Here is a 26,681-nt window from a genome sequence, read left to right as displayed (position 1 = left end):
CTAAAACATGAACATTCTTTCATCACTCCCTTTTTGGAAAGGATTCTTCATTCTGATCAAGGTATGCTCAGCATGGGACAGAAATGGGCAAGGACAAAGGTAGCTTTATGCTACCTTAGTGCTCCCTGTATTCTGGGGCTGGTGGTCCCCAGCATCCAGCTGCCTATTAACCCAAGGTGATGTTCTGGCAGGCAGGGATACCTGGAATGTGGAGCCACTCTGACTATGCACCCTTTCCCTTAGTCATGCTCCCTATATCAAAAAGCTGAAAAATGGTGATTGGCGTAGAACTACAGTAGCACTATAAGTTCCCCTCCTGGGAACTTTCTCACAGGAGGAAATCCCAGCTGCCAAGATACAGTGGCTTTACAACCCCTTTGCACATACAGAGCAGCATAAAATGGCCATATCACAAGCAAATATTGTACCCTCTGTATCACCATCATCTGATGATCTCTGTACTGTACTTTGCTCGCTCACTCTCCCATGCCCTGTCTACATGCAAAAATTGTACTAATGTAACTAAATTATTTTAGAAACTTCTTTCATTAAATTGGTGCAATTGCTCTGCATGGACACTTAAATCAGTTTAAGAGTGCCTTATATCAATTTACCTTAAGTTGATACTTTATCAGTTTAAAAAAAAAATGTAGTTAAGCCTACACTACTTTTGTGTGTAGACAAGGCCTCACACACATGCAATCACCCCTTTTTCTTTCACACATATGATTTCCCTTACACTATCACTGTTGTTTCTCTCTCACACACAAGCTATTTCTTATACATCTGCCATGTCTGCACACAAAAGTTGCACCATTTTAACTGAAATTAATTTTTAAATTAAATGTAGTTAAATTGTTTTAGTTAAACTGGTGCACATCCCTTTGTGGACACACTTACATCTGTTTACAACTGGCTAATGTTGATTTAGTTTAATACACTGGGGTTTGCACCATGTTGAAAAAAATATTCTCCCCATTCACCCCCTTTCTTTCACACAAGTAGCTTGTGTCACACTCCTCCCTTCTCAGCCTCAGGAACACTAACATCCCCAGCCCCATACCTCACTCTTAAACACCTTCTCACGGCTCTCCGCTCGTTCCCCTTACACCCCCTATGCCTCTCACACCACACACACTCCTGCTTTCCCCGTGTCGCTCTCGCTCGCAGTCCCACATGCCCGCTTTCCCACTCACAGAGCTCTCTCTGGGCGGGCTGCTGTCGAGGGTGGAGTCGAACAGGCCGAGACGAGTTGACAGGCAGGTGCGGTGTCCAATGGGAGCTGGGAGAGTGCGGGGCCGAGAGGCGCCTGTCCAATGGCCGTGCTCTGTGGCCAGTTCCCTGTTACCTGTGCGGGTATAAAGGCGGCTGCGTGCGCGGCGCCCCCTCGCTTACACAGTATGGCCGGCGACATTAGCTAGCGCTCGCTCTACGCTCTTCTCTGCAACAGGGGAACACACGGAATACAAGGAACCGAACCGCCTCGCCTGCCCCGCGCCCGCCCGCCCGGACTGTAACCCCCGTGCTCACGCCGCAGCCGCCGCGCACCCAGGCGGTTTCGCTGCTGTTGGTTTGGTTGAAGGGTCACATAACGTTATCTCCTGGAAGGTGACTCGCGGCCGGGGACCCGGCGGCGGCGCGGCCCGTGCAGCAGCAGCCGCCGGGGCGGCCGCCGGGCTGGGGTTAATTTCTGTGGTTGTTGGTTGCCGAGTTGTCGCGCCATGGAGGAGAACGGTGCACACTTCTTCGAAGGGACCGAGAAGCTGCTGGAGGTGTGGTTCGCCCGGGAACAGCCCTCGCCGCAGGAGTCGCACCAGAGCAAGGGGTCCGGCGATCTCCGCACCATCCCCAGGTTGGCGCGCTGGGGGCGGGCGGAGGGGAGCCGGGCTGCCGCCGGTGGGCGCCGCGAGCCGCTTCGGGGTGCGGTTGGGCTGGGGGGAGGGGCGCGCCTGGCGCTGTTCCGGGTGAGGCTCTGGGGAGGGCGGGGAGCTGTAACCGTCCCCCGGCCTGAGGCGCGGCCTGTACGTGCCCGGGGTGCCGGCCTGGCTCCCAATCACCGCCGGCCTGGTCTTGCCAGGTCCGGCCTCTCGCGGAGTGTGACCTTCCCCTGCCCTCCAGGGGCCCCGGGCAGCGCCTCGCTCACAGCCCGCCCGCGGCGCGGTGCCGGCGAAGGTGTTAGTCAGTGACCGGGCTCAGCGCAGGAGCCATGACACCCGCCTCCACCGCGTGGAGCCCGTAGGGCCCTACTGGCAACATGTGGTGACGGGCCAGGGGAGCCGCGGTGTCCGCCGGGCAGGAGTGTAGTGGGGGCAAGTGTCGCAGTCCTGCCCGCGGCCCTGCGCACGCGGAGGGGCCGCAGCTGCAGAGGCTGCTGCCCTGTGCGCACCCTGCGGCTTGAGTCTGGATTCGGCTAGCGCCTGGCCCTTCCCCCGATAGCGAAACCCAGGAGGGAGCCGCCTTTATGGCGGGATCCCCTGCTGCCAAGCGACCGGACTGAGGCGGAAAGGGTGGGCTGTCACCTGTGTCCAGACCCTCATTAGAGTGGGTATCCACTACCTTCCCCCGCCCACGGAGCCTGCAGTAGGGAGGGAGCGATCGTGTCGTCTTTCTCTGCTGCGGAGGCAGGGCTGGGGGTTCCCTCATGGTGGGTATCGCAACAGCTCCAACTCTGTAATGCGTAGAGCGGGTTCAGATAACAACCTCCCTCCCCCGCAGGAACTATTAATCCGTGGGGATCCCCTGTCTGTGGTTGTGGCGCAGTGGGGCAGCCTGGCAGGCGGTAGGGAGTAGCCCCCTCCCAATGCTGAAGTGTGGCTGGAACCACGATTACACGTGAGTTTCCTGGCTCAGCCTTCTCCTCCTCTCCCTTTCCCCCCAATCGGGATGCCTTTCCTATCCCATTGACAAATTCAAGCCAATGAGGTTTGGGTCTGGGGCTGTCGCCCAATGGGCATTTCAGGAATGTGCTGGCGCTTCTTCCACCCCCATTCATGCAGGGGGGGGGAGAGGGCTGGGTCTCTCCTGTGCACGTGCTTCTAACTATTCTGCCTTACGTGGTAGGGACAGCGTCTCTGAGCTGTGGCTGCTCTGTTTTTGTTAGTGCAGTATCTAAGACAAACCTGCTGTGGCACAGGTCTTGATTAAAAAGTGTTGGGCGTGACACATGGGGTTTCTGCTCTAGGTTGTCTCACCAGTACAGTGTTGTGTTGCCTGGGGAGGGGTGTCTGCCAAGAGTCACACATCTGTACTCCCTTTGAGTGCTTGGACTGTAAAGGTGGTTAGCAGAAGGATCTGCCACTGAAGTGTTGCCTTCAGATGCTGGAGGTCAGAAGGAAATTAAAGTTGTGTAGATATGTATTTTTAATCTCAAAATTCTGTTTACATGCTTTTAGTACTGTAGAATGAGCATGGGGAAAAGCTTCTAGGTAGTTTACGTATTGTTTAGTTCAGGCAAATGGAGATGTGTAAGAGAAGTAATGCCACATGTGCACCAGGTCTCTGAATATACCCAAGTTGTTTATATGTTATTTATTTTAGTGGCACAAAATATATTGTACTGTAAACCATCCCTGTTCTGAGGTGTTTACTCTCTGAAAGGGAAAAGGGGGATACAGAGTGGTCAGGATGATGACTAGCACACCTTAGTTCTATGGCTATCTCCCTAACTTCCCTTTCCATCTAGCAAATTATTGGTTGGCAAATTTTTTGCAGATTATGGCAGCAGAAGTAGGTCTTAATAATTTGAATCACAGGAGGCATTGCAGATCAGCTAAGGAAAGGCATCCCATGTTTAGAGGGCATCAGAAATGGTATTGGAAGAATTGGATTGATTGTATCCAGGCTAGCATCCTGGGTGCAGAAAAGCTTCTGATTTGGAAAACATACTATCAAGATCTTTGGAGTAGTAGCTCATGGGTCAGAGTGCCAACCACAGGGCAGACTGTCAAGAAGCAGGGCAAAAACACCAAATTGGTTGAGAGTTCTATACTTGGGTTTCACTAAACCATGGAGTCACAGACCCCTTGACTACTGGTTTGTTTTGCCAGCCAGGCAAACTTACCTTTGTGATGGTCCCTTACATCAAAAATCACAATATTCAGGTTACTCCTAGTCCCAAAGGATCAGTTACCCTTGGTCAATTGCATCTTAGACCTCATACCAAAGACAACACTTGATAGACAATCCTATAATCAACTATCTGAAGAGTTAACTAAGGAAAGAAATAATTTAGAAGGTTAAAGCCGGTAAACATACATGCACAAATGAGTTAGTTTTAGGTTTCCTCTGGCAAGATACAAGGTTTCCTGAATTGCAGTTCCATTTCTCCATGGCAAGGTTTCTGTGTCCTGTCCCTCATGCTCCATTTGAGGCATGCAAGGGCACTGACTTTCAATGGGAGCTGGGCACCTAAGTGCTCTTTGTGCCTTGGAAAATCTCACCTTTAAAATAGAACAGTAAAACTAAACCAGTGCAAATTGTATGTAGAGAAGGGTTTATTTGCCAAATCTATAGCTCTAGAAGTATGGAGACAAAGGCCTAAAACTTGCACTTCAGGAACCTAGGCACACTTATTAATATGGATTATTTTCTTCAATTGAATCAAATGGAGAGGAAGCATACGCTGACTTCTTTCCTTGTCTGTTCAATAGCCACTCTGCAACAGGGTGAATTTGATTTAAATCACTAGTCAGGAAGACTCAATTTAATCATGGATTTCTACATAAGAGTGCATTCTTGTTGGTTGTTATAACCTTAATGCATATTCTTCACAACTCAGATGTAGGTTTCATTTTTAGAAGGTACACACTATACATTTTTAAAGTGATATACTTGGAAAAAATTTCTGATTAGCTTTACAGCTATATCTGAAAATGAATGATTGGTTATTTCATTTACCAAAGGTAATTGAAGCAGATATTTATGAAGTCACTGGGAGGTGAACTATCTCCAATTCAACAGGTTAATCATTAATATTTGGAGAATTTTCTTGCCATGCTGTAATAGGAGGAGAACATTACTGGACAGACATTTAAATTGTTTTATTTAACTAAAACATTATGTATTCTGGATTTTTTTAGCAGCAAACACATATTTTAACAAAACAAGCATATGAATTTTTGAATTTAATCATTCAAGTTTTTTAAAATCAGGTTTGTTTTTGTTAAAATTGTTTTTAACTAAAATAATTAAATTAAATATTTTTAAAAAAATTAAATCTACTGTCAGCCAGGTCAACATGAGAAACTTAAAATATTGGCTTCTGTAGCTAACTCAGTTGTCTTCACCTTCATTTTCCTGTTCATAACCTGAAAAAGAAAAACAAGCTTTCCTGCTTTTTCAGGTCCCAAATGATTTCTCAGTTTGGCATGAATTAGTCCAAAGGAAGAAAAATATTCTTTCTACACCAGCAGAAGAAGCTGCTGCTGTTAAAAGTGAGAGTATCACTTCAACGGTCTCTAAATCCAAGTGCTTAAGTGACTTCCACCAGTTCACTGGTGTGACTTTCTTTAAAACATCAGCAAATGTATATTTCTTGAATGGTTCTTATTCCCAAACTGGGTCTCTTTTACGGCCTGCTTTTCCCTTTTAGTGAGAATGGTATGGTAGATCTCAAATCAATGAAGGCTACACTCAAAGACCTCAAGGTTTCTGAAATATGCTGCTCAAACAGTTTCACTTTTGTTTCTACTGCCTGTCCCCCCTTTCTCAAATTTATCTCCAGACTACTCCTTGTGCAGATCTGTTCCACCCCCAACAATCTTGCACTTTTAGAGAGTGGTAAGGGATTGACTCTGTGTACACATTTGCAGAGGGACAATAGGGTTGAGGTCTGTTATTGCTCACCTATGTATGTATGTATTTATTTAAAAGCATTTTTGCTGTTAACAAGCATGTTATCTCTGGAGACAAATCCACAATTGGAGAACTGCAAAACGAGGCATCTCTGATGGTATCTTCTAGAATGAGCTCTGAGTCCTATTGAGTAGATAGCAAGATTAACCTAAATAATCTATATAGAAGCCCCTGGAACACCATAAGATTGGGTTCCTAATCCTTTAACTGTTGGAACTCATTTACAAAATTTTTCTTAAACATTACATGAATATATTTTCTCATACTATAGAATCAGAATTTATAATCCCTATTCCATTATCTGAATTTGAGATATCTTTGAGCTATAATGTATCTTAATTAAAACAATCTGTAGATGAATTTTTTCTCAAAAAGCATTTAAATCTGATTTAAATAAAGTTATTTTTTTAAAAAATCATTGATTTTTATCCACCCTACTCTGCAATCTATTTCAAGTACATACTATACTCTTCATTTTTCTCCATAACTCTAGAGTAGTAAATATAAGAACATAAGGTGCATCTAGCCCCAGTAGCCTGTCTTCTGATAGTGGCCAGTACAGGGTGCCCCAGAGGGAATGAACAGAACAAGTAATCATCAAGTGATCCCTCCCCTGTTGCTTATTCCCAGCTTCTGGCAAACAGAGGCTAGGGACACCATTCCTACCCACCCTGAAATCCAGAGAAACCCTGTGATCCAGAATAATTTTTAAGTGGTTTATTTCATTAATTGCAGAATGATATATTCATGCATATAACTTTGGGAAGTCATTTCTAAATATGGTTCATTGCTCAGGAATTATTCAGAGGCTATTAAAGCTCACTTTTACTTATGAAATCATAGCTACTAACTCTTTTGAACAGCCACTCAATCTTCTCACTTTTTAAAATGTAATCAAAGATTTAAGAACGTCTGTTTTGATTCATGGGTCTTAATTACTGTGAAATCCTGAAGAAAATAAGTTAAAATCTTATGTTGAACAGTACAGCATACTGTTTTCTCTAATTGAAAATTCCTTATACTTAAGTTTGTGTTGGCACATCCCAAATATATACCAATTCCTCTGACAAACAAGATCACGTTAAAGAAGTGAAATAAAATTTCCTCATGGAAGAAATCTATATACCTAATTATACTTAATATTTAGTTCACTGAGCATTTAATTGTAATACTATTACAATTATTGCTGTTTCTTAAAGTAAATCTTCACATGTTAACTAAATTGGTAAAGGCAATTTGCGAATACGAACTTCTGAAATGCTTACATCAAACTCTCTCTGCAAACATCCATATTACACAAGTTAGCATTGCTCTTCTATTAAAATGATAGTTAAATATCAACATTTTTAGTTAATTGGATGCAAATAACTAAAAAAACCTTTCTTTATAATATGCTTACAACTAACTGTAAGCTGGCCCCTTCATGTTCTGATGGACACTGCAAGACAAAAATAGGCAGGAATCAGAAGATAAGAACTCTGGGGCATTAAACACTATTCTCTGCAGAAAGATCTTTTCCATTGGTGATGCTACACTTTTAAGCTTGCTTTACAATTCTGTAGTGGTCTTCACCACTTGGTTTGAAATGAAAATTGGAACTGTCAGATTCCTGGGAGGTGTATAAAATCTTCACGTGTGTATAAAGTACAGTGAACACAGTTTGCTTCCTACGTAACTTTGTGCATCTTTAGAATTCTCATAGAGCTTTGATAAAGATTAAGTCCGTTTTTTTGTAGTGTGCTTTGGAAAAGTTTACTTTTTTCTCATGTCACTAATGTTGGTAGTATGACTAGATGGAAATGTCAATGTGGACCATACTTACCTTCGGATGGTCCTCCTCTCTTCACATTCAAAATAGCACCATATACCTGTGGCAACTACAATAACTGCATATATGGAAAAGTAGTATTAGGAAAGCTTGTGTTTTCAGCTATATTTTAGAGCAATTTAGCAACTGAAATAAGGAATAGCTAGCATCATATGACTGGTCAGCTCTCTGACCACCAAGAACTTTTGTAATGCATTATACTTGGTTTCAGAGCTGAATAATTACCATAAAAATTAAAAAGCGGACCATACCAAAAGAAATCATAACTATGTAGTCTTAGTAGTGACAGTTCTGTTTAGATAAAAGTTTAATTGGTATAGAGTTGCATTGCACACACTGATATGAACTTACTTAAAGCAAGCAATTACTTAGCTGCCATTTAATGTTTTGGATGGACTTCTTTCAGCTTGAGAAATTGAGTGAATCTTTGCTTCTAGATTTAAATTGTTGTACTCTCTACAGATGTAGCCTGAACTTAAATTCTGGTAATGTGTAAGGAACATAAAGTATGGACTAAGGTCCCCTTTGAACTACCAGGCAAACATAACTGATATCGATTTACATAGCTTCAGTAATAGGAGAAATTAAGTTCTGAATCAGTATATGAAACAGTTTGAACCTGAAGTCTGTAATGGCTAAAAACAGTGCTGTTTACACCAAACATGGTGGATTTAAAAAAAATATTTTTTATTTAAATTAAATATGAACTCATTTCAAATTTAATTTGAAACTGGCAGTTGTTTAAGGCCTAAACTTACTATGATCTATTTTTGTGTTTAATTTAAACGATTAAGCAGTACATGTTTGTAGCTGATGTTTTAAAGTTGTACCACTGAACTGCTGATGGAAGTTGTTGGCTAAGCATCTGGAACCAGAGTTTAAATGCTGAACCAGCTTTTGACAGCAGAGTAGCTGCCTCTTCTGCAGGTGTTCAGGGAATATTTTCTTTTCAGTGTATTCAGTTTGGTTCAATTACTAGTTCATTCAGAGTTAAGAAATCATTTGAGTGATAAAGCTGGAAGGTTTGTTTTTATTTTCCAATGTAGTTTGAGGGGATGAGGTGTACTAATTGTAAAATCTTGGAGGACATGGTGACCAGAAACAGTAAGTTCAGATAATAATTTAATACATTAGTTTTAAAGGCAAAACATATTTTGATAAACTTTTAAATGTATCCAGCACATTTAAGGTAGTTTTCTTTAAAGTAAATGCTGTTTTGGGGTATTTTTAATCAAATTTGAATTTCCATCCGAATACATTTTTTTACAAATCACAAATAAAAAATATCTAGTAAGTCATTCACCATTTTCTAACAGAATAAAAAGGTAAAAATTAAGAATCTGAATAAATGCAAATTAAGTTATCTACATATGTATTTAGACAATTATATATAGTGCATCCTCCTGATTAGCAAGGTGTCAAGTTTAGTGTAAAGGCTGTATTTAGTTGCAGATAAACATGTTTTAAAAGTTACCAAACGGTGAGAATCAACCTTTCTTTAGAAAAAAATAACTGAAGTACAAATGTAAAATGCAACTAAAACTTATTTAAATCAAGGTTTCTTGCTTGCTTTTTGAAATCATGATTAAAATTCATAATTTAAATTTTGATTTAAATCAGTCCACCCTGTCATCAAGTTGTGTATGAAATAGGAGAACTACAGGGATCCTTTTTCTCCTCGTCAATGAAGGTCTGAATGTGATAACTCATGAAAGTTGTCTCCTCGACTTCAGTGGAACTACTTGTACATGAATAGACTCGCATGACTGGGAATTCCAGAATGGGCCCTCACAGTTAATAGTTGCATGTTTAGAATAAAAATCTGACACCACTGGTAAATCTTAAGGTTATTAGTAACCCATAGTTGAAGCAATAAGACACTACTTAGTACAGGTAGAATCTTAAATACTGTTCGTATTTAATTGACCTGTAATAATGTTCCTATACAACTAGCTTTTATAGTAGCAATATGCCTTTATAGGCCACAAAGGAGCACAGTCTTGAAATAGCATTTATTCAAATTGTTTAGCAACTTAAGATCAAAATGTGCTTCCATGCAAACTTTTCTTCTTTCAAAACATCTGAAGAAAGTCTGGATTCTTACTAATTTTAAATCCATTATTCTGTTTCAGATGTTACTCAGACATTTGTTTGACTCAAAGAAAAATAACAGCCACTTTTTCACACCGCAATGTTGGTGCATCAACTAAGACAACTTCATGTTCAGGGGAAAAAAGTACTTAAAAGATTAAGCTGACTTCTAAACATTGGGTAAAATATAGAACAAACAATTCAGAGGGGCATGCAATTTGAAATCTAGTTGGTTTAAAATAAGTTAAAAGTAGCTTCATGTTCTGGGCTTCCTAAACCTCCTGACAATTGGAGTGTTCCTTTTTTCCGCATTAAAAATCTTTTGCCTGTTGCTGCATTAAAAAAACTATGCATTACTTTTAATCAAGTAGGAAAACAATAGACAGGTATTTCTAAGCTGATGTCCCTTTAGCTTTTACACATTGAAAAATATAATTGTAAATGGAGCATTATTCTGGAAAATAGTTTAACTACCTATTGAATAGATAGCTGGTCTGCATTACAGCATTTCACCTTGGATTTTAAATGTCTGGCTATGAATGTCCCTATTAGACTGCTGGCACTGTTCATTTAGCCAGCCTCCATGTTCCTGCTTTCTGATTGCTGAGCATAATCATCTGACAGGCAATTAATGCAAAGCAATACAGCCTGACTGCCCTGGTCATTGCTATATGAATTCTCCCAGTGAACCATGCTTAACCTGCTAGTGAACTAGTAAGACATACTTCTGGATGGGCACAAGATACTTTTGGAAGGGGCAGGGATATCTTTATACAAGTGATCTGGTATTTGAGTATCCTGTAACAAAGTCTTGTGGCGGAGTATGAAATGGAGTGAAATCCATTTTAAGTTGCTACCCTAGGATCAGCAAAAATCAGTTGCCTAGTTGAGTTGATCAAACAAAGTTGAATGAAGCTCTATGAGAAACCTTGTCTTAAACATGTTTTCTGGAGGTGATTCATCATAGGGTCTGTCTACACCAGAGTTCTGCACATTGTAGTTCCCTACGATAAATGTGTTACAATGATGATGTAAATAAAAAGCAACCTATAGCAGTGTCTTACCTCCAAATTGATCTGTATTGGTGCAAATCACTTTTATATTGATGCAGTATAGTAGTGGGGGGGGTTATATTGGTGTAGCTATAGTTACATGAGTGCAAAAGTCTCTGGCACAGACAAGCCCTTAGTGTGGTCATTCTGAACCTTTGCCATACCTGTACTCCTCCTCCTTCCCAATTAGCAATATAGAAATGGTTTGGTGGTTACAACTCAGACACCTGTTTGTAATCACAGCTTGAGAACCCATGCCATATTCTGCCTCTGCAGATAAACTTTCAGAATAAAGGAGTACTTCACTGATGAGCGTTCTGCAAGGGCTGAGCTACATTCAGCAAGGAAAAACCCTTGTTTCTTTGAATTTAAAAACACCATTCAGAACTTTCCTTGTGAAAGTCAGCAAGTACCAGTGTGGAAGAAGAGCTGCTGCTGAGTGCCCATTTTCTTTCATAAAATAGAAGAGGCATGCATTTACCAAGTAAAAGTTGTAAACTTCAAAGCCTTATCAAGTACTTTTGTCAGTTCTGCTGGCATTGCTTGGCTGCCAAAGTTTTCTGGTGAATTGAATGACAAGTCCAAATGGCTTTTGTGGTACAATAGACTTGATTCTAGTCATAAGGCTGCTGTGTTGCTCAGGCACAATCAGTGCAAATACCAATCCAGCCCAAATATGAGACTGTTTCATTGATTTCAAGGCTAGAAGGGGACCACTGTGATCATCCAGTCTGATCTCCTGTACAATCCAGGCCATAGAACCTTCCCCAAAATAATTTCTAGAGTATATCTCTTAGGAAAACATTCAGAGATGGAGCATCTACCATGACCCTTGGTAAATTGTTCAATGGTTAATTATTCTCGCTGTTAAAAATAGGTGCTTTATTTCCAGTCTGAATTTGTCTAACTTCAACTGCCAGTCATTGAATTTTATCTGTCTTTGCTAGGTTGAAGATCCCATTATCAAATATTTTTTTTGGTCTGTGTAGGTACTTAGACTGTAACCAAGTCACCCTTTAATCTTCTCTTTAAGATATAGTGATAGCTGCAAGGAGCTCAATCTATGCCATGTTTTCTGATCCTTTAATCATCTTCATGCCTCTTCTCTGAACTGTCTCCAATTTATCAACATCCTTCTTGAGTTACAGACACCAGAACTGGATAACAGTATTCCAGCAGTGGTCACATTAGTACCAAATATAGAGTTAAAATAATCTCTGCTCTTTGAGATTCCCCTGTTCATGGATCCAAGGATTGCATTAGCCCTTTTGGCAACAGTCTTTCATTGGGAGCTCATGTTCAGCTCATCCTTCTCCATGACCCCTAAATGTTTTACAGTCACTGCTTCCTAGGCTAGTTCCCCATCTTTTAAATATGGCCTACATTCTTTGTTCCTAGATGTGTATATATTTAGCCATTATTAAAACATAGTTTGCTTGAGGCCAAGCAATCCGTCTTGCTCTGTATCAGTGACCTGTCCTCTTTCCTTATTTTACCACTCCCCTAATATTTGTCATCTGCAAACTTTCAAGGATTTTGGTTTCTTCCAGGTCACTGATAAAAATGTTAAATAGCATAGGACCAAGAACCGATCCCAGTGGGACCCCCTCTAGAAACACCCTCGAAATGCTGATTCCCCATTTCTAACTACATTTTGAGACCTATCAATTTGCCAGCTTTTAATGTGTGCCCTGTTAATTTTATCCTTCTAGTTAATCAAAATGTCATGTAGTACCAAGTAAAATGCTTACAAAAATTTCAGTTTATTATAGCAACACTATGGCCTTTATTAACCAAACTTGTATTCTCATAAAAAGAGTCAAGTTAGAAAGAATCCATCTTCCATAAACCCAAGTTGATTGGCATTACTTATATTACCCTCCTTTAATTCATTATTAATCAAGTCTACTATCGGTCATTCCGTTATCTTACCTGGGATCAGTGTTAAACTGACAGGCCTATAATTACCTGGGTCATTTCCTTTACCCTTATTAAATAATGGCACAACGTTACCTTTTTTGCAATCTTTTGGAACTTCCCCAGTGTTCCAAGAGTTATTGAAAATAAACATTATGGTCCAGCAAGTTCCTCAGCCAGCTTTTTTTAAAACGGTTGGATGCAGGTTATCTGGACTTACTGATTAAAATATTTTTAACTTTAGTAGCTGCTGTTTAACATCCTCCAGAGATGCTAGTAGAATGAAAGTGTTAGCATATGACTGTATCGTCTGTTTTTCCCAAATACAGAACAAATATTTACTGAACACTTCCGACTTTTCAGTATTGATAATTGTGCCATTTCCATCTAGTAATGGACCAATGCTGTTAGGATTCTTTGTTTTACTTTTAAACTCTCTATTATCCTTAACTCTGGTGGCCATAGACTTTCCCTTGTCCCTTTGGTTATCTGATCAATTTGCTAACAATTCCTATTTTCTGATTTATATTTATGCTGTCTTCCCCTTTCTTCCATTTATTTTATATTTTTATTTTTATAGGTCACTTCCCTTCCCTTCTAAACTAGGTTGTTTTTAACCAATATAGTCTTGAGTGTGGCTTTTTGGACCGCTAGTAAAGTACTTAAACAATTCGCAATTATCATTCTCATTTTTCCTATTAAATTGTTCCAGCTAATTTGGCTCAGTTGTTTTCAGTTTTGTGAACTGACATTTTCAAGAACCATATATATTACTGGTTTGGACTTCATTCGGTTTGCACTTTATAAATGTGATTAAGTTATGATCACTTGTACCTAAACTACAGTTAGCGCTTAGTTGTGTGATTAGTTCCTCTTTATCCCTCAGGTGAGGTCTAGTTAGAATTCCCCTGTGTTGGAGGCAACATTTTTTGAGTTAGGAAATTGTCATTTATAATACTTAGAAATTCTGTGGGTGTTGTAGTACTGGTGCATGGTATGTCTAGCATATGTTTTGAAGTCCTCCATGATCTCACAGCTTTTTTTCCCTACACATGATAGGTAGTTGTGTAAGGAGCCAATCATCCTGTTCCCTGGTATGATTTGGTGGTCTGTAGCAGATGCCAACTAATACACATCTTGTACTTTATCTGTTAGGATGTTGATCCACAAGCTTTCAAAATCATTTTCTTCCAAGTTATCAGTGACTCCCAAAACATTTTTTGACTGAGTGCTACTCCCAGTCCTGTTTTTGCTCACTTGATCCTTTCTAAATAGGTTACAACCATTGATTTCAATAATCCAGTCATGGAGATCATTCCCTTTCAGGTTTAGTAATACCAACTAGGTGGAATTTGTTCCTAAATGAGCAGTTTCAATTCCTCTTGTTACCCATGCTCTTGCTATCAGTATATAGGCAAATTAAGAATTTCTTCATGTCCCTTGGTTCCTTGATTGATTTTTTGTGATAAATGAGTGCTTGTATCTTGCCTCTTTTTACTCTCCTTTTGTTGTTAGTTTAGTGCACTCCTGACTAATCTGGCCAGCCTGGCTCTTAGGAGATTGGTTCCCTTTCTACTGAGATGGAGGTCATCTAAACTATGCAATCTCCTTTTACCATAGAAGGTGGTTGGTGTTCCACAATATCAAATGTCTACACCACTTACCTAGCTAGTACTTCACTTCCAAAGACTTCTGCCTTGTCTTCCTTTGCTCACAGCACAGGAAGAAACTGTGATCACTTGGAAATTCTTCTCCTTCAACACCCTTCCAAGTACCCTGAAGTCTTGTCTGATCTGTGATATCCCACAATGCAGTGTCATTAGTGATATGAACCATCATGAATAGATCCTTGCCCATTAACTTGAGAATCCTATTCATTGTTAGAGTGATGTCTCATGTTTTGGCTCTGGAAAGGCAGCATACCATCCTGTTGTCCTGTGCCTTGCAGAATGTTTTTTCAATTCTTCCAAGTATTGAATCCCCAACAAGAATAGTTTGTCATCTTTATACAGGTGGAGAACTCTTCGTAAGCAAACTTGATTTTTTTTCTTACAGGTTGAGTTGAGCTACCATCTTCAGGGTTAGATGGTGTCCCGTACATTCCCTTGGACCAGCTGGATCTTGAGATCTTCCACAGTTTTCATGTTGAGGACCTGATATCGATTGGAAACTGCTAGCTGTGTGGAATTCCTCCTGGTCCTCTCTTCTCTGGTAGCCACAGCCTGCCCATCTTCATCTGTCCCCAGCTGTGAAGAGCACTGCTCTGACCTCTTCTCATGCTTACACAGTGTCAGGTCTTCCCTGACTTCCTCTTTTTCTGATTCTTTGGTGGCCAGCTCCTTTTGTTCTTGAACCTGATGGTTCCTGTATCTGGCTGTCTAGGAACTCCTCAGCATCTCTGCTTGCCCCTTAATCTAAGAAACTTCCTCCGCCACAGCCACCAACTTGCATTTCATGCACAGGAAGTGACTTCTGACTTCAGACAGGAAAGAAAACATGGCACATCTGTGGCAAGTCACCACAACTGTTCTGTTGCTGGTCATCTTGAAATCAGAGTGGGACCTGGAAGGAAGAAAAATATCACTTTCTCTAAGCTCCTGCCATAACTGTTTTCTGCCTCTATTCGCGGCGCTGGAATTTGCCTGGGAACTGACTTTTTATACCAAGTCACCCTGCTTAGCTCATTTCAGCTCTGCTCCTCACCATCAGGGCAGCAGTTAACTCAGACTTCAGACAGTGGGACTGATTAACGCTCACATTTCAGTCTCAGGGCATGTCTACAAACTTTAAGTCGACATACAGGCACCGGAGTAATTAAATTGTTTGTGCATGTCCATGCCACGGTCCTTGTCAGTGGAGTGCATCCTCACTAGCAGTGCTTGCATGCATAGCCGCAGGGAGGTTTGGGGGGGGTTTGCAAACAGGGGTGACTGGGAACATGGCTTCGGCATCCCATGATATACTTTTCTCCCTCCCCTGATTTTATCTGCAACCCATAATATTTTCCAAAAGGCTGGCATAATTGTGCATATACCATCTCTAGCGAAATATGGATCCAGACAGCTGTGCACTATTATTGTGAGCATCACAAAAACTGTGCACCTTATCCAGTGGTATTTTCAGAGAGGAGCTGCTGCACGGAACATTGCAATGTCCTTCAAGTAGCCTTGCTGGAAGCCATGGAACAAAACAATTCCTGGTTGTTGGCAGTCGCGTAGCAGCTGAACACAGTGGTGTGCCAATTCTGGCCCTGAGAAGCAAGCTGATTGGTGGGATTGCATCGTTATGCAAGTATGGGATGATGAGCAGTGGCTGCAGAACTTTTATACACATAAGGCCACTTTCAAGGAACTGTGTGCTGAGCCCTCCCCAGCCCTGCAGTGCAGCAACACTAAAATGAGATGTGCTCTGATAGTGGGAAAAGCGAGTGGCGATTGCTGTGTGGAAGCTTGCAATGCCAGATTGCTACTGGTCAGTGGGGAATCAATTTGTAGTTGGGAAATCCACTGTGTGGGTTGCTGTTGTGATCCAAGTATGCAGGGCCATTAATCGTCTTCTCCTAAGAAGGGTCACTCTGGGCGATGTGCAGGAGATACTGGATGGTTTTGCTGCAATGGGGTTCTCGAACTGCAGTGGAGCGATAGCATGCATATCCATATTGGCACCAGACCACCATTGTCAGAGTACATAAACAGCAAGGGATACTTTTCTATGGTGGTGCAAGTGCTGGTGGATCACATGGGGAGGTTTTACTGACAACATGGGATGGTCCAGGAAGGTGTCTGATGCATGCATCTTTAAGAACACAGGTCTGCTCAGAAAGCTGTAAGCAAGGACTTGTTTTCCAGACTGCAAAATCACCATTGATGTTGAAATGCCAATAGTGACCCTGGGAGGTCCAGCCTACCCCTTACTCCCATCACTCGTGAAGCCATACACCAGACATCTGGGCCGCAGCTGTGAGCGGTTAAACCAGGGGTCGGCAACCTTTCAGAAATGGTGTGCTGAGTCTTCATTTATTCACTCTAATTCAAGGTTTCACGTGCCAGTAATACATTTTTAACGTTTTTAGAAGGCCTCTTTCTATGAGCCCCCTGGACCAGTGGCCAGGACCCGGGCAGTGTGAGTGCCACTGAAAATCAGCTTGTGTGCCACAGGTTGCCTGCCCCTGGATTAAACAATAGGCTCAGCAAGTGCAGAATGGTTGAATGTGCCTTTGTCCATTTGAAGAATCGCTGACGTGAAGCAGTGTATCTCAACTTTGAAAACCCATTTTATTAATGACTGTGATGGGGCAGTGCCCCTCATTGTCTGTCAAAGGATTAATAGCAGCTCTTGGAGCAGCTGCGCAAAACCCAACCAACCAGAGGAAGGCTTAGAAGCAGCCAATCAGGGCCAGGTTGGGTCCTAGAAGAAGGGCTGCAGGGAAGAGAGGAGCTGGGTTTGTCCCTGGAGCTTGAGGGAGAAGGACTGGCTGCCTGTAGAGAGAAGTACCTGGGACAGGGCAGTGCTGGGCAGGGTTGGGGGAGCAAGCAGAGCTTCCAGACTGTGGCCTTGATACAGGGGCCAAGTAGGTGCTGGGGCTATGGGGAAGTGGCCCAGGGAAAGCAGGTAGCAGCAGAGGGGAAGGAGAGGCAGTGAGCACCTGCTATAGGGTCCGTGGGTTGGGGCCCAGAGTAGCGGGTGGGCCTGGCCCTGCTCCCCCTTTGCCCCACTGGCTGCCAAGGGAAGTGGCCAGCCAAAGGACTGCAGTTTGCCCCGAGCAAGGGGCTGGACTAGGGGCTGCAGTTAGCCACTGCAGCAAGAAGCCAAGCGAAGGACTGCTGGTTCACCCAGAAGGGGAGATAACTGAGTTGGGGCACAGCCGGAGGGCCATGCCCTGAAGAGGACGCCGTAGTCTGGAACAAGGCGGGTCCCCAGAGACTGTGGAGAAGCAGTGATGGAAAGTGAGACGCCACAAGAGGAGGATGCCCTGCTGATGGACAGAGCTAATTCCCAAAGAAACCAGCAGGAGGCATCAGTGGTGAGCACAACCTGTTACAATGACCCACAGTAATGTGTGGTGCTTTCCTGTGTTGTGCCTACCAATAGTCTGAACCTTGCTGTGTATGTAGTGATGTTACCTTGGAAAAAATACCTGTTGCTTTGCTCAGAAAATAACGTACAGCCCCTGCTCACTAGCACCACTAGAGCTGCCTCCCAACCTACTGCTGGAAGACCATCACTGGGGAGAAATTCCATTCAGCCTTGGCCCTTCCAAAGGTACTGCTGGTGAATGGGGGATGTACTTGATGCCTGGGGAATGTGCATTGACCCAGCAACTCATCTGTGTTGGGGGATGAAACAGTGGCTGCCATGAGTGAGGGGAGCGTGGGCTGCTGCTTAGTGTGGAAGGGATAGGAGCCAGGACTCCTGATTTCCATTCACCACTCCGGGCCTTTGAAGTTGTGCTCATACCCCCGTGCCTCAGTTTTCCCCCTTTGCCTCCCCACACTTTGAATTAATAAATATTTCATTTTCAAGACATGGACTTTTAGTGTGTGTGTGTGTGCGCGTGCAAAAAAAAATTGACAGAATTAAACCTTGGAAAGATGGGAATACAATGGGCCCCCTCCCATTGTAAAAATGTGAAAACACATTAATCTCTTTAAAAATCAGTGTGTGTGGCTGAGATTCTGTGCATCCTTGCCTGAGGCTGAGCGGAAGGGATATTGCATTTGCCCCCCACACCTAATGGAATGTGTGTGGAGGGAGGGGGGAGTACAGCGATGTTGGAATGCAGTTCTGCCGGGGCTGCAGAGGGAGTCAAGCCTCAAGCTGTTTCTCCTGTAGGTCATTCAGATGCCTCAACATGTCTTTGTTCCTTCAGAATCCCCATCATCACCTTCTCTGTGCCATGCTCATTCTTAGGGGCTTTTCTCCTCCTCATAATGTCTGTGTCCATGTTTTCTGCAAGAGCAATCCTCCATGCCCTCTGCTCAGTTTCCACTGTCCCAGAGGTATTCATTATCTCATTAAATGTTGTCATGCATTCTTTCGCCTTTGTCTTATCTGGGAGACCCTCTCCGCTGGTGTGGAGGAAGTGTAAAGGCTACACTTTCAGCTGTAAAACAGGCACAGCACAAAGGGACCATTGTCAATGCAAACTTGCCATATAAAAATCCTTTCCCTGAATCTATACAAGTGTAAAGCAGAACATTTTCATTTCTACAAGGTATTCATTGAACTTGTTTGCTGTCCTAGCCATGGTGAGTAGGGCAAGGGAGCTGGACCATCTGCAGTGGACGGGGGGCCAGGAGAGGACAACATGACCCACAGCAGAACTGTAGGTGCCCAGGGGACCATGCCACCTTCCCTTTCTAACATGAACATTGTCTGGAGGTCAAGATCTGGCATTCCCCTTCCCAAACTGCTAGCAGAGGCGGTGAGGGGTATGTCTCTATGCATGTGATGGCCTACAGCCACTGAAACATTTTCCTTTTCTTCCCCTGCCACTGTTAGCCTCCCAGAGTAGCCCAGGGACACAGTGGGAGGCCTGGACCATCTACCTGCCCCGTGCAGGGGGGGCCAGAGTGTCCAAGAACACCCTTTGACCTGTGTCCTCACACCCTGTCTGCCCTAGGCTTACAGTTTGTGTGGGCAATGTCAACCCCTGCCACCCAGACTACAGCCATGTAGTGTCAAGCGTGGGGGAAGGGATGGAAAAACAAGAAGGGGCCCACAGGCACTAGTGTTTGTGGGTCGAGCAATTGAAGTGAATACTACCACTGTCTCCCATAGATAACCCTAGCTGATATGCTCCTGAAAGTAACACAGGCTGCAAGGGAACAGCTGCTGCAAGTGTCCAGGTACAGACTGGGTCCTTATGCTGCGATGATGCCTGCCAAATTAATACTGGAATGGTGTGCGAAAGTGTCGTACCATGGTGGAAGAAATACGGCAACCTTCCCCAGAAACCTTCTACAATGGATTAGAGTACCTGCATGATAGTTTCCTAGAGATCTTTATGGAGGATTCCCAGGACATCCCTCTGTACACAATGTTTTGCAGGGCACCCTCTGCCTAGCTTGTCCAGGCACTGGGAAGCAGGTAGCCACTCTACTGCAACTGTTTTTTAAATAAAAAAACAAAAACATAAGAACATGTGACCCCCCCCACACACAATATTTATGGTAAATGCTCAGCAGAGGTTCCTTCCCTGGAATCATGCTTAGCCATGCTGCTGCTCTGCACTTGGCTGAACTTTCCAGGGTTGCAAACAGCTCCTGGCTCTCCGGGACAAAATATCAGAAAATATCATATTGCTGCTATATAAATTTATGGTATGCCCACATCTGGAATTCTGCATGCAGATGTGGTTGCCCCATCTCAAAAAAGATGCATTGGAATCAGGGCCGGCTTTAGCAAGAGCGGGGCCCAATTCCTGGGGGCGGGGCTTGCAGCAAGCCCCGCCCCCAGGAATCGAGCCGGGATGGGGGGGGGACCCGCGGGGGGGGGGGGGGGGCAGAGCCGCTGGGGCCTGCGGGAACGGGCCACGCCTCCCCGGAGCCCTTTTCGCGCCCCCACCCCAGCTTACCTTGTTCTGCTGGCCCGCCCCTGCTTCTTTTCAGACTTCCCGCGAATCTCTGATTTGCGGGAAGTAGGGGAGGGGGCGGGGCGTTCAGGGGAGGGGAGGAGGGGCTGGGGAAGTGAGCTGGGGGGCGGGGTGGACAGCTGCAGCGCGGGGCCCAATTCAGCCGAATCGGCCTAAAGCCGGCCCTGTTTGGAATTGGGAAGGTTCAGTAAAGGGCAACAAAAATGACTGGGGTATGGAACAGCTTCCATATGAGGAGAAATTGACTGGGATTTTTCAGCTTGGAAAAGAGACTACTAGGGAATTGGGAGGGCGGGGGGGGAAAGAGAGTCTATAAAAATCATGACTGGTGTGGAGAAAGCAAATAAGGAAGTGTTATTTATGCCTTCTCATAATGCAAGAACTAGGGGTCACCAAATTAATAGGCAGCATATTTAAAACAAACAAAAGGAAGTACTTTTTCACACAACACAGTCAACTTGGTGGAACTCCTTGCCAGAGGATGTTGTGAAGGTGAAGACTATATAACAGGGTTCAAAAAAGCACTAGATAAGTTCATGGAGGATAGGTCCGTCCATGGCTATTAGGCAGGATGGGCAGGGATGGTGTCCTTACCCTAGCCTCTGTTTGCCAGAAGCTGGGAATAGGCAACCAGGGATGGATCACTTGATTACCTGTTCTGTTCATTTGCTCTGGGGCACTTGGCATTGGCTACTGTAAGAAGACAGGATACTGGGATAATGGACCTTTAAAGAACAAGATGGCTGTTCTTATACAGTGGATCTCCTGCTCGTCTTTGTCCCATTGTCGTCGTCCTCAGTGTTGCCTGTGGTGGCCTGGGACTCTTGACTCCTCAGAGGTATCCACGCTGCTCTTGGAGGTTTGGGTGGGGTCATTACAGAGAACAGCATGCAGTTTCTGTAAAAGTAGCACATCTGCAGTGCTGAGCCAGAGTGACTGTTCGCCTCTCTTGCCTTCTGCTATGCCTGCTGCAGCTCCTTTGCTTTCAAACGGCGCTACTGCAGATCCCTTTGGTAGCCCTGCTCCATGCCATGAGAGATCTTCTCATAGATATCCACATTTCTATGGCTTGATCTGAGCTGTGCCTGGACAGTCTTTGTTCCCCACAGACCCAGGAGATCCACCACCTTCTGTGTACTCCAGACAGTGTGTTTGGAGCATGGAACCAGCATGATCAGCTGGGTAGGCAAGCTCACCACGCAAATGGAAATTCAGAAGTTTACAGGGGGGGGCTCTTTCCTGTGTACCTGGCTGCTGGGCAGCAGAGTTGAGAACGGTGACCAGAGTGATCACAGAGCATTATGGGATACCTCCTAGAGGCCAGTTAAATCAATGTAAGGACCATATCTACACTGCCATTATGTTGACTTAATTATGTCAATTGCTACACTTCTTATGGAGTTAGAGTAAGCAAGTCAAGGTAGCAGGCAAGTTATGTTGGCAAGAGGGATCTGGTAGCATAGAGATGCATTGTATTGGCCTAACTCTGTAGCGTAGACCAGTCCTCCCAGCCCTTACCAAGGCACCAAAAACAGATCTGTCTCAGTTGATTAAATGGGGACACTCAGCCCAGTTATGCAGCTTGCAGATAGAACAGTCAGACAACCTACAGACAAAACAACTGCACCACTCATCAAGTCTTGCTACCTCCAAGCACAGCTACAACCCTCAAATTCTCTTAACTGCCTGTGTTCATGGCTCCTTCAGAGTTGTTCTCCCCCCCCCCCCCCCCCCATGTCCTGTCTGGACAGTGAAACCAGCAGCCATAGTATATGGACACTTCCCACTCTTATTGGACTGGAGTCTCATTCATTTTGTATTGAAAAGCATTGGCAGTTCTGAACAGCTGTTTTATTAAATGGCTGCAGATGTTCAATCACCAACTGCCTGCATCATGGGGAAGAAAACTATTTTGACAACAGAACCCAACAAAACAATGCACCCAGCATTTCAAGTGTCAATCAGGATTTCCCCAATTATGAGTCTTGAGACAGCTTTGGCTGTTTGCAGTGACATGGTATAATGCTCAGAGGGCTTTATTTTGCAAAGGTGAGTGGCTGGATCCAGGTGGCTTGGTGTTTTCCTTTTAATCATGGCCATATACATGCCCATAAAGGACTCCGGGACAACTCTGAAGTATTATGGCAGCTGACAAGCATTCTGATGTGCTCTGATTTGGGCTCAGCAGAGGAAGGTCAGGCTTCAAGTAGCAGATCCACAAATGAGGGGGGGGAAAGGAACTGTTGGGTCTACTCTGCTGCTTGGCTTCATGGAACAGTGCAGGAAAAATATAATGTAATCCGGTTCCGTTGAGAACTGGAGAGGAGGAGGAAAATTGAAAAATAACACTGAGCACTTGACTGCAGAAAAAGACTCCCATGATAAGTGTGCCATTTCCACCAAAAATGCCAGATTTCCTGGCCAAAGAATCCTGGTGTTCAAAGGGCCTTGATTGAGATAAATGGGGGCAGTTAACGCCTCTGAGCTATTTTCAATATATCTGCAGATTCACCCAGGCATCACTGCATTGATTTAACCTCAAAAATGTGAAACCTCTCTAGTGTCCCTAGGCGTGGTATTCAGCAACACTTAATCCATGCCTACACTAGTGAATTTAGAGGCACAGCTGTAGCCAATCTGTGCCAACAGGGGAGAGCTCTCCCATTGACATAATAAAACCATCTCAACAAGCAGCAGTAGCTATGTTGGCTTCTACCCCCAACAAGTGTGCACACAAGCGCTTACGCCAGCAAAACTTATGTCACCAAGGTTTTTTTCATGTCCCTGTGGGTCACATAAGTGGTAGTATAGACATGGCCTTAAAAATCAGTTTTAAGTAAGCAGGTGTTGACTCTCAGCTCATTTACTAGTCATTCTTCTGTTTTCCAAAACTTTAAATAAATGAGAACTAGAAGTTTGATCCAGTACTTCCTGGTTTTCTTTCTTGTATACCCATATTAAGAAACTTTTCTTGGAGCAGTAGTCATTTAAGCATTAAATTACTAGAGGGTTTCATGCTTAGCTGAGCTGTACACCCAGGCAGGCCAATTGTCACCCCCTCTGATGTCCTAACACTGAGATCATTGCCTCACCCCTGTACTAGTGACTATATAGTGATCTTAATGAAAACCAGGCTTTTCTGGCTGTCAGGCTTTCAGTTAAATCAGTAGGGGTCTTGCCTTGAACATTCCCCTGAATGTTTTCTGAAACTTTAGAATTGATCAGTTGCAGTTTTCAAAAGTTATCAAAGTACTAAGAAAAATGCCATCAAGTGGAGTGTAAGGCTTCACTTCACTCAGCCAACAGAAAATATATGTACGATTTTAACACTTAACACTGTTAGCATCAGAATGTAGGAACTGAACACCAATGAATAATTGCCTAGATTTAAAAAAAAAAAAAGCCTTTAAAGATACCACTTTGGGAGTCAAGGGAAAAATCCTTCACTTGGGTAAAATAAATGAGTACAAAAGCCAATTTCATTTGTCAATTGAACTGCACAAAAGAGGGAAGATACAGACTGTCTTCAATGTACTCCTAAATCTAATCTTTTACGAAATACCCAGGTATCTTTTTATTCCTCTTAGAATTTCATTGTATCAATTCTTCTCAAGGCTAGTTTGTTTATATAGATCATACTGTGATCAAATCTGAAAAACCTGGTAAACATAAGAGGTGGAAGGAAATAGTGCTGTCTTCTGAATGTATGAGAACACAGCAAAGAAGATAAGCACAGCCAATACTGTAGGCATACAGCTGACTTAATAGTACAGGATATCGTCTTATTCAAGAAACTACTATAGAGGGTGGATAAAAATCAATATCTTTTTTAAAAAACAATCAGATTTTTATTTAAATCTGATTGTTTTGGTAAAATGCTTTTTGAGGAAAAAATCCATCTAAAGGTAGTTTTAATTAAGATACATTATAGCTCAAAGATCTCATTCATATAATGGAATAGGGATTATAAATTCTAATTCTATAGTATGAGACAATATATTCATGTAATGTTTAAGAAAAGTTTTGTAAAAGAGTTCCAGTAGTTCATGGATTAGGGACCCAATCTTATGGGGTTCCAGGGGCTTCTATATAGATTATTTAGGTTAATCTTTCTATCTACCCAGTGGGATTCAGTGCTCAGTCTAGAAGATACCATCAGAGATGCTTAGTTTTGCAGTTCTCAGTTTGTCTCCAGAGAACATTTTTGTTTTGTTAACAGCAAAAATGTTTTTAAATAAATATATAGAGGTGAGAAATAACAGACCTCAACCCTATTGTCCCTCTGCAAATTTGTGTACACCGAATCAATCCCTTACTTCTCTAAAAGTGCAAAGTTTCAAAAAGTTCAATGAATAGAAGATTGTTGGGGGCGGAATAGATATGCACATGAAATAGTCTGGAGATAAATGTGAGGGGGGGTGGACTGGCAATAGAAACAAAAGTGAAACTGTTTGAGCAGCATATTTCAGAAATCTTGAGGTCTTTCTGAGTGTAGCCTTCATTGATTTGAGATCTACCATACCATTATCGCTAGAAGGGAAAACCTATAATGGCAGCAGGCCCTAAAGATAGGGTTACCATCTTTTAGTTTTTAAAAAGGACACTCCATGGGGACCCGGACCCGCCCCAACCCCGCCCTCAGCCCCGCCCCAACTCTGCCCCCTCCCCTGAACGCTTCTCCCCCTCCCCTGCTTCCCGCGAATCAAATGTTCGCGGGAAGCCTGAAACAGGGAGGCAGCAGGTAGGCTGGGACGGGGTGCGGCGCGGCTCAGTCCGGCCCTCCTGGCCGAGCGGCTCCCTTCGGCGGCTGGCCAGCCCAGGCCAAGAGGCTCTGGCCCCGACATCTCCCGCCCGGCTTGGCTCGGGCCGCTCGGCCCTGCACCCCCGGCTCCTGCCGAGCATCGCCGGCCCCAGCCCCAGAGGCCCCAGCCGAGCATCGCCGAGCCCTCCCTCCCGATTTTCCCGGACATGTCCGGCTTTTGGGGATTTCCCCCCGGACGGGGATTTGAGCCCCAAAAAGCCGGACATGTCTGGGAAAATCTGGACGTATGGTAACCCTAGTAAAGAGACCTAGTTTGGGAATAAGAACCATTCAAGAAATGTTTGCTGATCTTTTAAAGAAAGTCACACCAGTGAACTGGTGGAAGTCACTTAAGCACTTGGATTCAGAGACCGTTGAAATGATACTCTCACTTCTACACCAGCAGAAGCTACTGCTGTTAAAAAGAATATTTTCTTTCTTTGGACTAATTCATTCCAAATTGAGAAATCGTTTGGGACCTGAAAAAGCAGGAAAGCTTGTTTTTCTTTTCCAGATTATAAACAGGAAAACGAAGGAGAAGATTACTGAGTTAGCTCCAGAAGTCAATATTTTAAGTTTCTCATGTTGACCTGGCTGACAGTCGATTTAATTTGTTTTTAAAAAAATCTTAACTATTTTAGTTAAAAACAATTTTAACAAAAACAAACCTGATTTAAAAAACTTGATGTTTAACTAAATTCAAAAATTCATATTCTTGTTTTGTTAAAATGTTTGCTGTTGAAGAAAAAAATCTAAAGTACATAATGTTGTTTTAAATAAAACAATTTAAATGTCTGTCTGGTGATTGTTCTAATACAGCATGGCAAGAAAATCCTCCAAATTTCAATGATTAAACCCATTGAACTGGAGAAGTTCACCTCCCAGTGACTTCATAAATATCTGCTTCAGTTACCTTTGGTAAATGAAATAACCAAACATTCATTTTCTGATATAGCTATAAAACTAACCTGAAAAGCTTTCAAAGTAAGTCACTTTAAAAATGTATAGTGTGTACCTTCTAAAAATGAAACCTACATCAATCTGAGGTGTGAAGAAATGTATTAAGGTTATAACAACCAACAAGAATGCATTCTTATGTAGAAATCCATGATTAAATCACTAGTCAGGAAGACTCAATTTAAATCGGTTTGATTTAAACCAAATCCATCCTGTATACACTACTCAAAACTTGCTATGAGATGCACTGAGATTTAGGAGTATCTTTAGATTGGTTAACCAAGAAATAATTGTTTTAAAAATTTATTTTATGAAATTTTATGGATTGTGAAAGCTTAACTTAAATTGTGAAGATTTAGCAGTCTAGAGCAAAGTGGGAGGTGAGAGAGAAGCTGGGGTCAGCTAAACTACCTGTCAGATAGTAATGGACTTCCTAGAATTTGCGCTTGGCAGCTATGAGGATATTCAGAAATGTGCATTTTAATTTGATATAGTTTAACCAAGAAGCCCAGCATAATTTTATAGATTGGGTAGCATTTTCTTAATAAATTGTTTAATTTAAATGTGCTCTAAAGCAGGACTGATGGA

At 43.1% G+C, this 26,681-nt stretch overlaps 1 protein-coding gene across 2 annotated transcripts in view; it reads left to right on the top strand.

The window, feature by feature from the left end:
- The first annotated feature begins 1,387 nt into the window (after positions 1 to 1,387).
- AMD1 (adenosylmethionine decarboxylase 1) overlaps positions 1,388 to 26,681 on the top strand; it is a 46,035-nt gene continuing 20,741 nt past the window's right edge. Inside the window, exons 1-2 of one of the 2 annotated variants that reach the window (XM_034765866.1) lie at positions 1,717 to 1,852; positions 2,716 to 2,832. In XM_034765866.1, coding sequence (XP_034621757.1) covers positions 2,801 to 2,832 — 32 coding nt within the window. In that variant the 5' untranslated portion in view covers positions 1,717 to 1,852; positions 2,716 to 2,800. Of the gene's footprint in view, positions 1,853 to 2,715; positions 2,833 to 26,681 lie in introns of both variants that reach the window. The other variant, XM_034765865.1, reaches the window with a different exon arrangement.

Source organism: Trachemys scripta, chromosome 3 (assembly GCF_013100865.1).
Source record: "Trachemys scripta elegans isolate TJP31775 chromosome 3, CAS_Tse_1.0, whole genome shotgun sequence".
Classification (NCBI taxonomy): domain Eukaryota; kingdom Metazoa; phylum Chordata; order Testudines; family Emydidae; genus Trachemys; species Trachemys scripta.
This window is presented reverse-complemented; position numbering and strand designations above follow the sequence as displayed.